The following is a 15,238-nucleotide window of genomic DNA, read 5'->3' on the forward strand; positions in this document are numbered from 1 at the left end:
ACCAGGAGAAAGGGGTCAATGGTGGCATTGTGCTGAGAGGAGAACAAGCACTCATTCAACAGCATTGACACTGACACACATTTGTGTCACTGCACTAATTAGACCGTTTTCGTGCTTGTTTTCCATTTGTTTATCAAAAGGGCTTTTTGAGGTGACAGAGTTCACACGTCTGTTTTAATAAGCAACCACCCTGATGATAATAAATTTAGTTTCCAGTCAAAAGTACAGCACAGTTCAGTAATACTGATCAGTCTAAATCAGAATTCTAGTCTTATTTAAAAGTTAAAATATCTGTTACAAGTTAAATTAACCTGAAAAGAACATTAGTGTAAGATATTAAGATTTGTGTTCATATATGTCTTTCATACACATTGATCTCAAATGTTTTAATACTGTATATCTTAAAATGTATTTAATATTTAATATAATACACATTTAAATTATAAAATAATACAAAATATGTTACTAATATTTCGTTTTTTGAAATATAATTTAATCTAATCTAAAATTTGACTTTAAATTTTCTTGTTTTAAGCATATATCATAACAAAATTATATACTTAAAACAAGACAAAAATACATTTGCTGCTGGGGTAAGAAAAAACTATATAAGATAACAGATGTTTTTTTTTTGTAAAAGAAATTGATATTTAATGAATTGCCTTAAATGAAAATAAGATGTCTTTCAAAAACATTACAAAATCTTACCGAACCAAACGTCTGAAAGGTAGTGTACATAAAATAGATATTCCCTGAAAATAAGTATTATTATCTTACACACTTTTGTTTCTTGAGTGGATCTTGTTTTAAAGAGGTTTAGATTTAGTTTAGTTTTTAGCAGTTTTTTTTTTTTTGCATTTTTATCATGCATTAAATCAGATTTCTCTCCATGTTCAGATTTCTCTCCAAGGAAAAACTCAAAACAAGAAATTATCTTTGCTGAGCTTAAGTATTTAGTTTCATTTGCTTGTGCTGATGTACAGTGAAAGCACTGGGCTCTCATGATCAACATTTGGGTCCTGTTTCGGGAGATAAAGCAAGGATTTTCCAACTGTGTGTTCCCAGCTGCTGGATATCCTGTAGATAGCCTATCATCTGAGGATAAGTGCTTCCTCTCTCAGCCTGGAGAAGAGATGTCAGTGGTTAGTGAGTGCATCACATTTCTGTATTCCAGGAACACTAGAAAAAGCAACTTTGTCACCATAGCAACTAAATGCATATAGTTGGAAATATGAGTCTTGTGTTAGTCTGCTATCTCTATAAGTACAATATGCTATCTGAACATGTGCTGCCTATTCAGCAGAAGACAGAAAACGCGTAGGACACTCTATATACTGTGTCTTCGCTTTCTCAGCAATCTGTCAATACAAACACCCTCCCCGAGTCAAAGAAATTCCACCCCCACATATGAGACCGGTCTAGTGCCTGATAGGAATGTTTGTGAATTAAATGCTGTACAATAAGGTGCAGACCTTTGACATGCTTGCTTAGTGATTGTGACAGTAACATCAGATTAGAGGCTTAGTCTTATAATAATAATAATAATTCATTACATTTATATAGCGCTTTTCTAGGCACTCAAAGCGCTTTACATTGTCAGGGGGGATCTCCTCATCCACCACCAGTAGTCTTGCATCCTTACAGCTCATCATCTCCATAGTGATTTCTTGTTTGGTGGTATATTCTTTGCGGTGCTACAAGTATAACGGAAATGAGAAGCTAGCGTGGACTAAACAGCTCACAGCTCGGATCTGTTAGTCATAGTATCCTGTTGGCTCCAGGCTCATTTCCTGTGCTGGCCGAAGTGGAACTCACTTAATTTCCAGGATTTGTTAGGAGTTTCCATGTCAGGCTCTTGTTTTGTATATATACAGTACAGTATTATCACCAGCCTCTTTAAACTTTTAGGGATAGTTCATTTCAAAATTAAAGAAATTACATCATTTACTCATCCTTAAGGCACTGAAAAAAATATTCTTTCTTCTGTGGAACAGAAAAAGGATATTTAGCCAAATATCAGAGCTGACATATCTTCCAAATATTTTTTCTAGGGATCATGGGCTGACAAGCTTCATCATTAATATAGTCAGTTAGTTGTACACTATATTGTTTATTCATCTTATTTTATCTCACTTAACATGGAAGTGAGCTTTTTTTATTCCGATTCATTAGTAACTAATAACTACATAAATAACTAGAAGAATAATGACGCGCGGTAAAATGATTTGCACTACAAACCAATGTGTTTACAATTACAATAATACATAAAAATAATATGATAAGAAATACAAGTTAGCAATGTAAAGCAGCATAACAAGCTGTTTTGTACAGCTAAAAATAAGTGGAAGCGGATAATATCAGAAGCCTCACATTCAAGTTACAAATGGTTGTGTCCGCTCTTACAATAAAAATAAGGTGGCTATGTTACAAAAATTTTGCTTTAAAATTCTAGCTTGACAAACGTGGTCATTTAGGCTACTTTTACTATATGGAAAAGAGAAGATTGGACATTCTACTAAATAAGTAATATAGGTTTCAAACACACATGAGCGTTATTAAACAATGAATTTGAATTTTTGGGTGACTGTCTCTTTAAAATGGTCCACTTTTAAAAGTCTTTGTGAGGAAAGAACAAAACACCTCCTTGCTTTCTTGAGGTCTTTTTTCATAAAATAGTTAGGTGTCTGCTTTTTACGGTAGTATTGTTTCAAACTAGTGTGAATTCCCCAAAATGATGCAATACATACCCTTAATATAACATCTGTGTGCTGAATGAGGAAATGAAACTCTTTCCCATTAGTGTTTATTTAAGAGGTTGAAAACATGTAACTTTTTTAAGAATGACATTGTCACTATAATTTAGGTGATTTTTTTAGTCAGTTGGTATAAGAGATTAATTTTATGGTTTAAGTTATTCTGAGAGTGTTTCCGTGTTAATATTCGCAGTTATGAGGGCAAGCCATGAGATGACAGAATTGTTTCCTCTGACTCAAACCGCGTCTGTGACTCAAGAGGACTGCACAGGGAATGAGGGGAACTACCCATTTGTTTAAAAAGAACCAATCCCTTGAGAGTGATCACATACCCACACCCTCAGTTGTCCATTAACACACAACTGTGCGTGTATCTTAGCAATAGACTTCTGTTGTTTTATATAAACTATAAGACTAACTCTACCATACACACTACTACCACAGAAAACTGCATTTATATATATATATATAGTTATTAGTGATGTCCCCGAATGTTCCCCAAGGGATGCAGCTTACATTTTGAGTTCTCCCACATGTTCTCCTGTGTCTCAACTGATTTCAAAAGTGAAATCTGGTTGTTTCTGAAAGTTCATCAGGGGTTACTGGAAGTTAGAAAAATTCCAGAGAAGAAGATAATATGAAAGAATAGTATGAGTCAGAATCAAATGAACAGAATCTTTCAAACAAGGGGAAGAGAAAGTGGCATCACTCTGTGGTCTGACATCTGAATGCAATTATACGTTTTCTTTAAAGTGAAAGTTAAAGTGGATCAACTGATTTATATTAAACAGCCCCTACATTACACTGCTGAAAGAAGCACATTGTGATTGAACATATGGGAGGGAGGAATGTTAGTAAGAGGTCAGTTCCAGCAGAAACACACGTCTGTGTTAAGTCAAAGTGTTAATAGTCTACATGAATGGAATGTGGCCCCTGCTTCACGTCTGAGATAACACTGTGATGGAGTGTAAATGCATGTTGGATAAAATGAAAAGCTATTTTTGAGCTCTCTGTCACATTCTGGCAGCAGAGTTATATAGCTGGGGTCACGCCCATCCTCTCTAGCCTCCCTCCCTCCTGACTTTTAAAGTCTGTAGCCGGAGGGAGACAGCAAACAGCAAGAGTCTGACTAACTTTCACACATTACAGCTGCTTACCAATCTTTTGGGGGATCTTCAACTCTCTGGTCATTTGTGGAATACTTTTCACGGAGGTCTTCTTTCCTGCTGAAGAAAATGGCACTCAGACAAGACTCAGATAAAGAACCACGAATTGAGCTCTTCATAAAGGTCAGTTGTTAAACTTTAGTTTTAGTTGGTCAGATACTGTTATTCCAAATTAAAATAATATTCAAATTCAAATTATATTAAATATAAATATTATAAAACAATACTATATAAATGTAAAATAATATCTATAATATATTTAATAAATCTATTTTGAAAATAAAAATAAATATAATTTATTTATAATAAAAATAATTTAAAAATCAACCATTTAAATCATCCAGTAATCTGAATATTGAGGTGGAGACGTGTCAACAGAGCATGTGTCAACTTTGATTAGGTCCGTTATTATGTAATCCTTATTGTTGGAATAATGATGTTAAACTCACTGAATTATACTAACTTTTTATTGAATTGTTGTAGTTAATAAAATAGTTTATGTACATCTCGCCTCTTATTGTCCACTTATGATATCAGTGTAATTTATTTCTGATTGACAAGGGGAAAAATAATTCACACTCTTATAGACTAAATAAAAAAAATTGCTTGTGACTTCTTGAGCCATTTGGCAAAATTGAATTAATGGTGGATTTACACTCTATCAGTGCTTTCCGTTAGGGAAGGTTTTCATTTGGGCACCATGAATCAGAGGTTGACATGGGCGTCACAGTCAACTCAGTTAACACATGTACTACTGAAAATTGGATAGTATGGTTGATATATAACTGCTCTCTCTTACGCTGCTCTTTATCTGACATACAGACAGGACTGAGGTCATCTTATCAACAAACACACACACACACACACACAGAAAGACTGGCAGCTCTTGGCTCCCTGTCGTCACACCCATAAACATGCTTATACATTTCCTATACTGTAGATCCCATTACCATGCTTTACTAGTCTAGATACAATTCATGAACTAAATGAGTAGGATATGGATGAGTGGTGACCTTTAGATCCCAAAGATCATCAAAGCTTTCTAGATGGTCACCAAGTTATTTATAATTCACTTGTTTATGTTCTTATTTGAAAAGATGTGCATCATGGGCGATAGAAGCATTGTGCAGATCTGTTATCTCCCTCTTCTAGACAATTCCTGCTTTTCCTCTATTTGGATCAAGCTCTTGAATTGTCCACCCACACCCACACAATACATGGGCTATTTATGTCCTATTCTTTTTGAAGGGAGGGACACATTTAGTTAAAAAATAAAAGCAATCCATCAATAATAACAGACTGCTGGGGGTCTCAGAGACCCCAATTGTGCTAAAATATCTTAAGAACATACTGACTACATTTACGTATATTTAAGAAAATGGTCTGTTCAAAAAAGCAGCAGTCTGAAACATTATGTAAACACAAATGCTGTTTCCTTATGCTACATTCTTAAAAAAAAATTTTTTTTAAATCTGTATTGATTTTTCACAGGTTTTTTACTGGTATTTTGAATGATGAATTGCATTGTGTTGTGTTTTAGGGTTAAAGGAAATGACCTTAAACTTAATGCCCGGATAATGTCCTGGCTGGAAACCAGTACCTGCCAATAACTTTCTGTCTTTCTTCAGATTTTTTTTTTATGTTTAACATACCTGGATACATGGAAAGTTGTGGAGAAAGCAAATCACTTGTATAAAGTACTGTTTAAAAGTTTGGGGTTAGCTATTTTTTTTCTCGAAGGAAATTAATACTTTTATTTAGACAGGATGTATTACATTGATTAAAAGTGACAGTAAAGACATTTATAATGTTTAATGCTGTTATTTTAAACTTTCTATTCATTAAAGAATCCTGTTTCTACAAAAATATTAAGCAGCAGCACAACTGTTTTCAGCACTGATACTAATAAACCTTTTGTGAGTGCCAAATCAGCACACTGAAACAACACTGACTTTTTGAAGTTTATTGACACTGATACATTCTTCTTGTACACTAACATCTTTTTTTATGTTCCACAGAAGAAAGAAAATCTCAAAGAAAAATAGGTTTGAAATGACATGAGGGTTAATAAATGACAACAGACTTTTTTGGATGATCTAAATCAGAAAAAAAAAAACATAAGAAAATTTTTTAAAGGGAAAATAAAGATTAATTTCAACTGGGTTATTAATATTTTTATGAGTCTCTTGGATTCCAAACATAAAAAACAGTACAGTCAATCTTAACAGAACATGAGGGTTAAGGAAATCTACAGTGTCTAGTCTGTGCTTATGTGATACTTACCATGGATTTCTCTTTGTTTTTTTTGTTTTTTTTCAACTCAAGGCCGGTCATGATGGAGAGAATGTGGGGAACTGTCCCTTCTGTCAGAGACTCTTCATGGTTCTTTGGCTGAAAGGAGTCAGGTTCACAGTAACCACTGTTGACATGAGGAAGTGAGTGTCAAATTAAGCTTTCATATCTCTGAAACACGACGATAAGGCTATCTAATGGAATGGAATTCAGTAGACAAATAGAGAAATCTGAGGAACTGTGGGCCAGCACCGGACTGAATTTGATAACACTGGGGGTGGGGGCGGTCAATGTACTACAAACATGATCAAGGCAGTGAGAACTCTCCAATTGCACTGTTCCCAACTAAATCTTCTAAAGCAAATGCAGCTTTCACCCATTTACTAGCTGGACACTCCCATATCCGTGTGCTTTGAGTGATTAAATTGTGTTTAATATTGAGATTAATATTTTAAAGCAACATTAATCACTTTAGGTCTCATTCACAGACTCTCCATATACAATAAATGACTTCATATTGACCATGTCCGCACCCCGTGGCTTACACTCCGTCTGCTTTGCTCCACCCTGTGTTGTTTAGGAAGCCAGAAGAGCTCAAAGACTTAGCTCCAGGTACCAACCCTCCTTTCCTCCTGTACAATGGCACACTGAAGACTGACTTCATTAAGATCGAAGAGTTCCTGGAGACCACCCTCGCCCCTCCCCGGTACTGTGCATGTCTGTTAGCTCATGTAATGCCATATCAAACATATTGGCTTCATTTTGACAAAAAGTTCCATAAACATATTATTCTAGTGTTATTCTGTCATAAATCAAATGGCTGCACTTATTTAAGTAATATCTAATGTATTGACATTGCTGTAATAAATCATCCACATCAAAGACTTTCCACCCAGTACTTCAGAATGGTTCTTGCCGACTTATTTTATCTTGATGGTTCCAAAGATATTAGAATTCCAGCACTGAAAGAAATGAATACTTTTATTCAGCAAACATGCATTAAATTGTTCTTCAGAACTTTCTATTAATCAAAGAAACGATATTACTGTTAATGTAGTTATGATCAAATAGCTGTATTTTTTTTTTTTTTACTGTATTTTTGGCCAAATAAACAGTATTGATGAGCATAAAATTTCCTACAGACTCCAAAATTTTGAATAGTGTGCCTATGACAAAATATTTTTAAAATAAAACCCTATGGCATATTTAACATGTATTATGTATATAGACAAGCTTAAGCACTTTTTAAACGTCAGCATTATTATGTGAATGTTGTTAGATGTCTATCTTTTGAGTGTGTGAAGACTGGCTATAAATATTTCTCTCTTTCTGATCCTATCAGCTATCCTCATCTCAGCCCCCGCTACAAAGAGTCTTTTGATGTTGGTGCTGACATTTTTGCCAAGTTCTCCGCGTTCATCAAGAACAGCCCAAACAATGCTTGTAAGTTTCATTCACAGCCAAGACACATATATATACATATACATGAAATAAAAAATAAAAAAACGTTTTCCTTACTTGTTTACAAAGCCATAACAACTTAGTGTCTAGAACTAGCCTACATTTTACGCCACAAATTCATGATGCTTTTTGTTAGTTCAAAAGGTGTGTTGTGTCTAAAAGTGCAGTAACATTAGGGAAAAAGTTTATTGTCTACTGTCAGTATTATAGCAAATAGTGATAGTATGAATCACATTCTCATACACAAGTCACCAGCTTGATGGTCAACATGGAAAATACCGTTGCGAAATCTGCTTGAGAAGTTTCTAGGACCTTATTTGAGTAGCACAGCACGATTGTGTGATATTGCTTTTATACAGTAGTTCATTATATAAGAAGTTAATATTGAGTAACTTACATTTTAGACACAATATTGCGAAGAAAGTTCCAAACACAGCCGCAGCTATTCTCAACATTACTGAAGTGCTTCGTTCCTGCTGCATGATTCAGTGTTTTGAACAAATCAGTTCAGTGAATGATTCAATGACTCGTTTAAAATAAAATAGTCGCGTGTCGCTTCAAGATGAATCAGCTTTTTGAAACGAATCGGTTCAATGACTGAATGGTTCAATTACTCACAAGGGCAGCAATTTGTTGCCACCTACTGGTTATTGAGGGGCAGAAAGAGTAATTGAAAATCCTCACCTGCCGGTACAGACAGTGGGTGATCTGTAAACAGTTATATAAAGATTTTTACTTTTTGTATCAGTAAAGCTAAATCCAGATGATATTATAAAATATTTAGCTACATAATTAGATTAATTTACATGACACTTAGGCCTACATAATGGAACAAAACAAAATTAGTATCTAAGTATTCCTGTGCGTATAGACATTGTGGCTTCACAATTAGGTTATAATGTAGCCTACTATAGGCTATCACTCTTAAATATTTTTTCTCTATTGTTTGATTCCTCAGTCCACGAAAAATCCTTATTGAGGGAGTTTACGCGCCTGGATGACTATCTGAACACTCCGCTTCAGGATGAGCTAGATCAAAACATCAGCGTATCCAAAAGAAAGTTCCTTGATGGCAACCGCTTGACACTGGCAGACTGCAACTTGTTACCAAAGCTGCACGTCATCAAGGTGATACGCCTCTGTGGTTTATACGTTCACAGGCCTGTGTGATTTAATAAAGCTACTTCATTTTAAATACATATTTATAAACGTGTTCATTCTGTTTTTTGGTTTTGTAGGTTGCTGCCAAAAAGTACTGCAATTTTGAGATTCCTGCTCAGTTCACTGGAGTGTGGCGTTACCTGCAGAATGCATATGAGAGAGAAGAGTTCAGCCAGACCTGTCCAGCTGACATTGAAATTGAGAAAGTCTATCTGAGTGTGGCCAAGAGGAACTGAACTTCAGAGTAATGAAGCAATGTTGTGATAAAATGTTTAAATAGTGTAAATACAAGTTCTTAGCCAAGTTTATAGCCATCTACATAGTTGTAGTTCACAGGTGTGGAAATCTATTACAGTTGAAGCCAAAAACACACCACACACAGTTTACTAAAGTACTTTCATTGTGCCTGTGATCTCAAAGCCCTTCTGAGTGACTGCTACTGGCAAAGAGGCTTTACTAGTTTTAGAGGTTATAGGATCCTTTGCAAATGATCTTGAGCACAACAGTCAACAGAGTTGTGCTTTTAACTGCAATATCATATGTAATGTTTTTGTGCCTATTTGTGTATATATGTATTTTTCATTCATTAGGGGGTATTCGGTTATATGTAATGTATACCTAAAAGGCTATGTGTTTTTAATCATCTGTAAGAATGAGCTGAAAACACTGTAAAGATAAAAGTTCAGTCAAATCACGCGCAGAACTGGAGTCAGTGAGTCATGCGGCAGTAATGGTTGTTGTGTATTAAGGGTTATTGTGATCGATGTATGAGTCACACAGACACCATTGTTAGACGTTGGGATTGTTTAAGAAAGAGATTAAACTGCTTTCTTTCAGATTTTACTTAAAAATAAAATTAATATGATACACATCACACGTTTGTCTTTCTCTTTTTATGTGAACGTGAAGCATATCCAGAGCTTTGATGAAAGATTGGTTTAAAAACATAAATCTTACAACTCATCTGTTTTACCCAGACTATATTTTTATTTTACTGTTGCAGTTCTAGGTCAGTTTTCATTCATGATAAAAAAATACATTCATATTCCTGTTAAATTACTATATATATAAAACAATATTCACAATGTCAAACAGCAGCTGGGTGGACTTTTTATGGGGAAAAACAAAAGCATACATTTTAGGTGTTTGTACATAAGGTGTGTTAGGCTGGTCCTCTGTCCATCTCAGCAGATTGATTCCTAGTTTGTAACACAATATTTCCAAAAACAGGCTGTAAAAGGAAGGACAAAAATTGGATTTAGTAATGCAATATAAGAAGAATAAAAAGCCATTGTGTTGTCTTTGACATTTTTTATCTGCATTACATAATTGTATGTACTTTAAAACATTCATAAAAACATTTTTTTGCACTACATACAGCATACGAAAACTTCTGCTTAGATACTTTAATTGCTCACCTCTCTTATTGTTTTTGGGTAAGTTTTGCTCAGATCGTAGATAGCCTTGAGAACGCAGGTTATCAGCTGCTGCGAGTTTCAAGACGACTGCTTTTAAATCATCCACCTAAAGACAGAACATACTCATTCATTATCACTCTTTTAATTATGTGAAAGAAAGAAAGAAAGAACTGTACATTTATAACAACGAGTAGGCTAATACCATGTTATTTATTTTGCCTTGTTGCAAGGTCTCTTTTGCACCTAGAAGGAAAGTAAAAAAAAAAACATGATTAGGCTACAGAAAGTTTTGAAAATTGTATCCATTCTAATAACAGGACAAATGTTATGTAATAAGAAGTACCCAAGAGTCACAGTCTCACCTCTCTGGAGCAGGACAGGGAGCACAGTTTTAATGTCCCTTTGCGCCGTTAAGTCATTATTCTGTCTGTCCTCAACCTCTGCCACCAGTTTTTGAATCAGTTCTGCAAAGATAAAAAAAATACATTTATAAACTACAAAAACTGAGTCATTACATTCGAAAACTACTCTAAAAAAAGTTGGTGGTGAAACAATTTACATTCAGAAATTGCTAGTCATTTTCACAAATAATTACAAAAAACAGCATGTAATTCATTGACTTAAACATGACATTTTAAAAAAGAAATACTGAATCCCTATTTTCTTGTAAAACATATTTTAATAATCTTTGTTTTATTTACAACTTTGAAAATGTTTGTGTTATTTGAATTTTCACCAAAAACTCTTCTGTTTCTAAGTTAAATGTTTATGTTTAAAAATTGAAGTGCAGAAGAATTGAGTTATCTTGTTATCACTGATCAAGCTCATGGGTTTTTATCAAATCTTTCCCATACTGCATTCACCACTTTCTCTTTAACATTTACATTGAAAGCAGAAGGGATGTTGAGCAATCAGCCCAATGTCCATTACACATGGTTTCACCATACATTTAGCCTTAACAAAAACCATGAGCTTGCCAACTTATCAAGAGCACGCTGCTAATCTTACCTTCCTGTTGTGGCTGTTCTGTGTCTGAATAAAGAGGCAGTGCATGAGTTCTCCACACAGAGCAAACCACAGCCAGAATGTAGAGCAGTGCCAGTGACAACATGTTGAGAGGTTGGCGGGTGACTCCAGTCTCCAGTTCTCTCGCTCCCAGCCAGGATCTTCAGTTTTATATCTTCAGAGGCCATCTATCCTGAAGGGATCAATATTGCCCGTGTCACCCCATCCCAATCTTAATGGTTTGACGTGATGGTTACCTCGTCATAGACACAATTAAGGTTGTGCTGTCAATTCAGACAGAGCCTATCTCTGCTTGCACAGAGACCCCTAACAAATGTTTACTCTTCACTTTCCATCAGTGACTGCTCTGGCTCAGATTCTTTATGTCTGACATCTTATGACGTATTTAAAAAATGTGGAATTATTTTTTATCTAAATTTGGTCTGATGTTTTATTGTTCAGTCCCAATTGTTTAATGAATCGGTGCATTTTTATTATGTGGAACAAGCCAATTGCATTACAAGCATTTTTGGACAATTCTGTTCTCAGCGATGTTCAAAGTTACTGTCACACATGCAAAGCAATCCATGAATACTCAAGAAGCCCTCTTACGCACCAGATGACGTGTGTCCTGGGACAGTGCTATTGGTTTCTCTTTTGCTGTATTTATCAAAGTGAAAGGTATATAATATGACACAAAGGTTTGGTGCCAAATGGACAAACAGCGTAGCACGGTGATGGATTATGTGTCTGTTTTTCCCGAAATTGCAGGTGGAAGTATTGGACTAACATCTCTCATCTTCCACTGTCTTTGATGAAACATTGTGTCCAGAAACAGAAAGAAACAACAAGAACATATAAAAGAACATAATTTATTTTGGGTGTACTTTGGAGAAAAGCAAGATTTTTTTTAAGTTTACTGAAATTCTTCTAAACTAAATTTGACCTTTATATATCAGTGAATGGTTGGTGTGATCATTGGTTTTGTTAATAAATGTCAAAAAAATGTACACTATTGTTCACAAGTTAAGGGTTGTATGATTCTTATGCTTTTTTTTCTTATGCTCACCAAGGCAGCATTTATTTGATCAAAAATACAGTAAAAACTGTAAAATAGTATTACAATTTAAAATACATGTTTTCTATTTGAATATATTTTAAAATGTAATTTATTCCTGTGAGGCAAAGCTGAATTTTAAGTATCAATATTCCAGTCTTAAGTGTCACATGATCCTTCAGAAATCATTCGAATACGCCGATTTGGTGTTCAAGAAATATTTCATATCATTATCAATTTGAAAACAGTTGTGCAGATTAATTTTTTGTGGAAACTTTTTTTTTTTATAGAATTCTTTGATAAATAGATCAAAATCAAAAAAATTAACTCGTTTAATTAATGGGCCTACTTAAGTCTAAGGACCGGGTCAACACACATTGCTAGATCCCAAATTGAAGATATAAGCTGTTATAGTAAATGTTAATCCATTGTAAAAACTACAAAACTTTCTTTCCTAAAAATGTTTCCCAATTGATGCTTACAAATAAACTCTTAAAAAGAACTCAGCATCTCACAAAATGAAACTTTATTTGCGACACTTCCATATGGGGAAGAATGCAAATGACTCATTACAGTGACGTTTTGGGGTATTGCACAGACCTTGTTTTATTGCACTCAACAACATACAGGTATCTTTAAGAATATAGACAGAACTGTAACAAATGGTGAGATATTGAGCTGCTTCACTGTGACTTCTAAAATGAAAACAAACGGAAGATGTTGAACTGGAACATAAGAGGTTTACTCAGGCTGTAACTTGTTTACAATTTATTTCTCACATTGATTTAATTAACACATACTTTTTATTGTGAGTGGTAAGATAAAAATCATCTTTACATTTTGCTCATTAGTACTAAGAGGACTGCAAACCACAAGCAACAAAATTTCTGTGTGCGGGACTTTAACAAATTAAAACATACAACATAACTAAAACATAAGCACATTTAATCAAGGATAATATGTCAAAAATAACTTTAAAGATAACTTCACAACAATTAAAACACTGCTGTACCAAATCCTTTGATTATGAATTTAAATTATGTTAATTATAATTCATTATCTGTCCTGTAGACAGTATGCAATATATGATCATTGGAAAAAATAAAAAATATATATTATAACTATATTGAGATTCCCAACATCTTCATTTGGTGCTTTTAACATTGTAAAGGCCTGTGTATAAAGCGGTTATTTGTGAATAATGGTTACACATTGTTAAAGATTTAATTGATTGTTACTTTCTCATGTTCATAATCATAGTGTTGTAGCAGGGCACAAAAGTAATTTCATTACAACAAATCAAAATGTGCAGCAGACACCTCTAAAGGGGGAATTTATGTAAAACTATGTATGTTTGGTATGTAAACACTTACCAAAGACAGGGGATGTTTTTGGTTAATCAGTAATACTACAAGAAATGCTTTCCAAAATACCAGAATATTTTCTTTTTCAAGGAACAACACAAAAATGAACAAACTGCTCTTAAATATACTGAAACAGGAAAATCCTCGAATCCTAAAGCACAAATTTTTACAGACCTAAAGTCAAAAATAAATAATGCAAAGTAATGCAATAAATTGAGTGATCTCTGTTACAAGAGTTAATAGAACTCTTTTTAGTAGTAACACACTTTTGCAATGTCATATTTTTCTTCGTATCATGCTTGATTGTGACTATAAGATTTCAGAATAGATATATGCAAAAGGCGAGGCTAGAGGAAGTGTCCTGTGTGCTGTAAACATTTAATACCGCTTGTATAAATTCATCACACCTTGAAATTGAAGCTGATTTTTGTTCTCTTAAAGAAGCTCTGTATGCTAAGTAGAAATGTTTCAGAGGTACAGTATGAAGTACAGTCTCCTTGAGTTTGGCAGCACTGTCTCGCAGGTGATTGGCTTAAAGCCGGAGCAGAGTCACGCTTCAAAATGTAACGTTCACTACTCCGGCCTCAAACCATGGCTGAAATAACCGCTACTAATAAAGCAGTGACTGGGGTTAAAATATGGTTATCTAGGTCTAGATCTACCCTACAGCTAAGCAAAACATGGAAAGCGGGATCTAGAGTCTCTCAAAGCAGATGGAGCAGAGCAGGAAGATGGCATACAGGAACATAAGCCCGAGGCCTAACCTCCGGTCCAGCCTCCAGTGGTTCAGGTACACGCTCAGTACCTGTGCAAACAATGACAGACAGAAAACAGGCCATGAGACAAAGATTACAAAATATGAACGAGCATAAATATGAGATCAAGATAGAGTTCTCAAATTAGAAATGATCATCTTACAGTGAGAAAAACAGAAGCAAGGAGAAGAATCACTGAGTACAGCAGCCCCTTACTGTTAATGAAGACCTGGAGGAAGACCAAGAGAGAATGTTGCAAGAATCAAATGAATATTTTGGTGCCACTTGAATTTAGTACACAGAACCAGTGTCATTACCTTTAACTAAAATTAAAATAAAAACCAATGAAAACTAAAATAAATAAAAAAAACAAAAAACAAACAAACAAACAAACAAACAAACAAAAAAAATATATATATATTTAAAGAAACTAATAAAACTTATTAAAAATTTGTACAAATTAAACTGAAATTAAGAAATAAACTATAAAAAATAAAGGCTATTGCAAAATATTAATAAAATTACTGTAAGTATATAAATATTACAACATATTCCATAAATAACAATAAAATGAGTGTTAATTAGACTTAAATAGGTTGAAGTTGAAGCACAAAAGTTAGAAAACTAAAATAAAAATAAATTAAACCAAAACTTAATATTTAAAAAACACTAATAAAACGTAAACTAAAATTAAAATAAAAACCAATGAAAACTAAAATAAACAAAAAACAAAAAATGTATAATAATAATATTTAAAGAAACTAATAAAACAGATAAAAAATTTGTACAAATTAAACTGAAATTAA

At 34.0% G+C, this 15,238-nt stretch overlaps 1 protein-coding gene and 1 pseudogene across 1 annotated transcript; one reads left to right on the forward strand and one right to left on the reverse strand.

Annotated features, from left to right (window-relative positions):
• Nucleotides 1-3,970: 3,970 nt before the first annotated feature.
• On the forward strand, nt 3,971-9,701 carry LOC107744557 (chloride intracellular channel protein 2). Its single transcript, XM_016558270.1, has 6 exons — nt 3,971-4,042; nt 6,245-6,354; nt 6,792-6,917; nt 7,554-7,654; nt 8,631-8,800; nt 8,911-9,701. Exons 1-6 carry the CDS (start codon nt 3,989-3,991, stop codon nt 9,067-9,069), a joined length of 720 nt encoding a protein of 239 aa, XP_016413756.1. The 5' UTR covers nt 3,971-3,988; the 3' UTR covers nt 9,070-9,701.
• Nucleotides 9,702-13,421: 3,720 nt separating this feature from the next.
• LOC107744553 (sodium/potassium/calcium exchanger 3-like) overlaps nt 13,422-15,238 on the reverse strand; it is a 20,359-nt pseudogene continuing 18,542 nt past the window's right edge.

The sequence above is a fragment of the Sinocyclocheilus rhinocerous genome, unplaced genomic scaffold (genome assembly GCF_001515625.1).
Source record: "Sinocyclocheilus rhinocerous isolate Xijiao unplaced genomic scaffold, SAMN03320098_v1.1 scaffold557, whole genome shotgun sequence".
In the NCBI taxonomy this organism is placed as follows: Eukaryota; Metazoa; Chordata; class Actinopteri; order Cypriniformes; family Cyprinidae; genus Sinocyclocheilus; species Sinocyclocheilus rhinocerous.

What these genes read in the sequence shown, in the direction of transcription:
- LOC107744557 (XM_016558270.1), top strand. Translation starts at nt 3,989, where the DNA reads ATGGCACTCAGACAAGACTCAGATAAAGAACCACGAATTGAGCTCTTC. An exon ending in GAATTGAGCTCTTCATAAAG is followed by an intron (nt 4,043 to 6,244) that starts GTCAGTTGTTAA and finishes TTTCAACTCAAG; the next exon opens with GCCGGTCATGATGGAGAGAA. An exon ending in GAACAGCCCAAACAATGCTT is followed by an intron (nt 7,655 to 8,630) that starts GTAAGTTTCATT and finishes TTGATTCCTCAG; the next exon opens with TCCACGAAAAATCCTTATTG.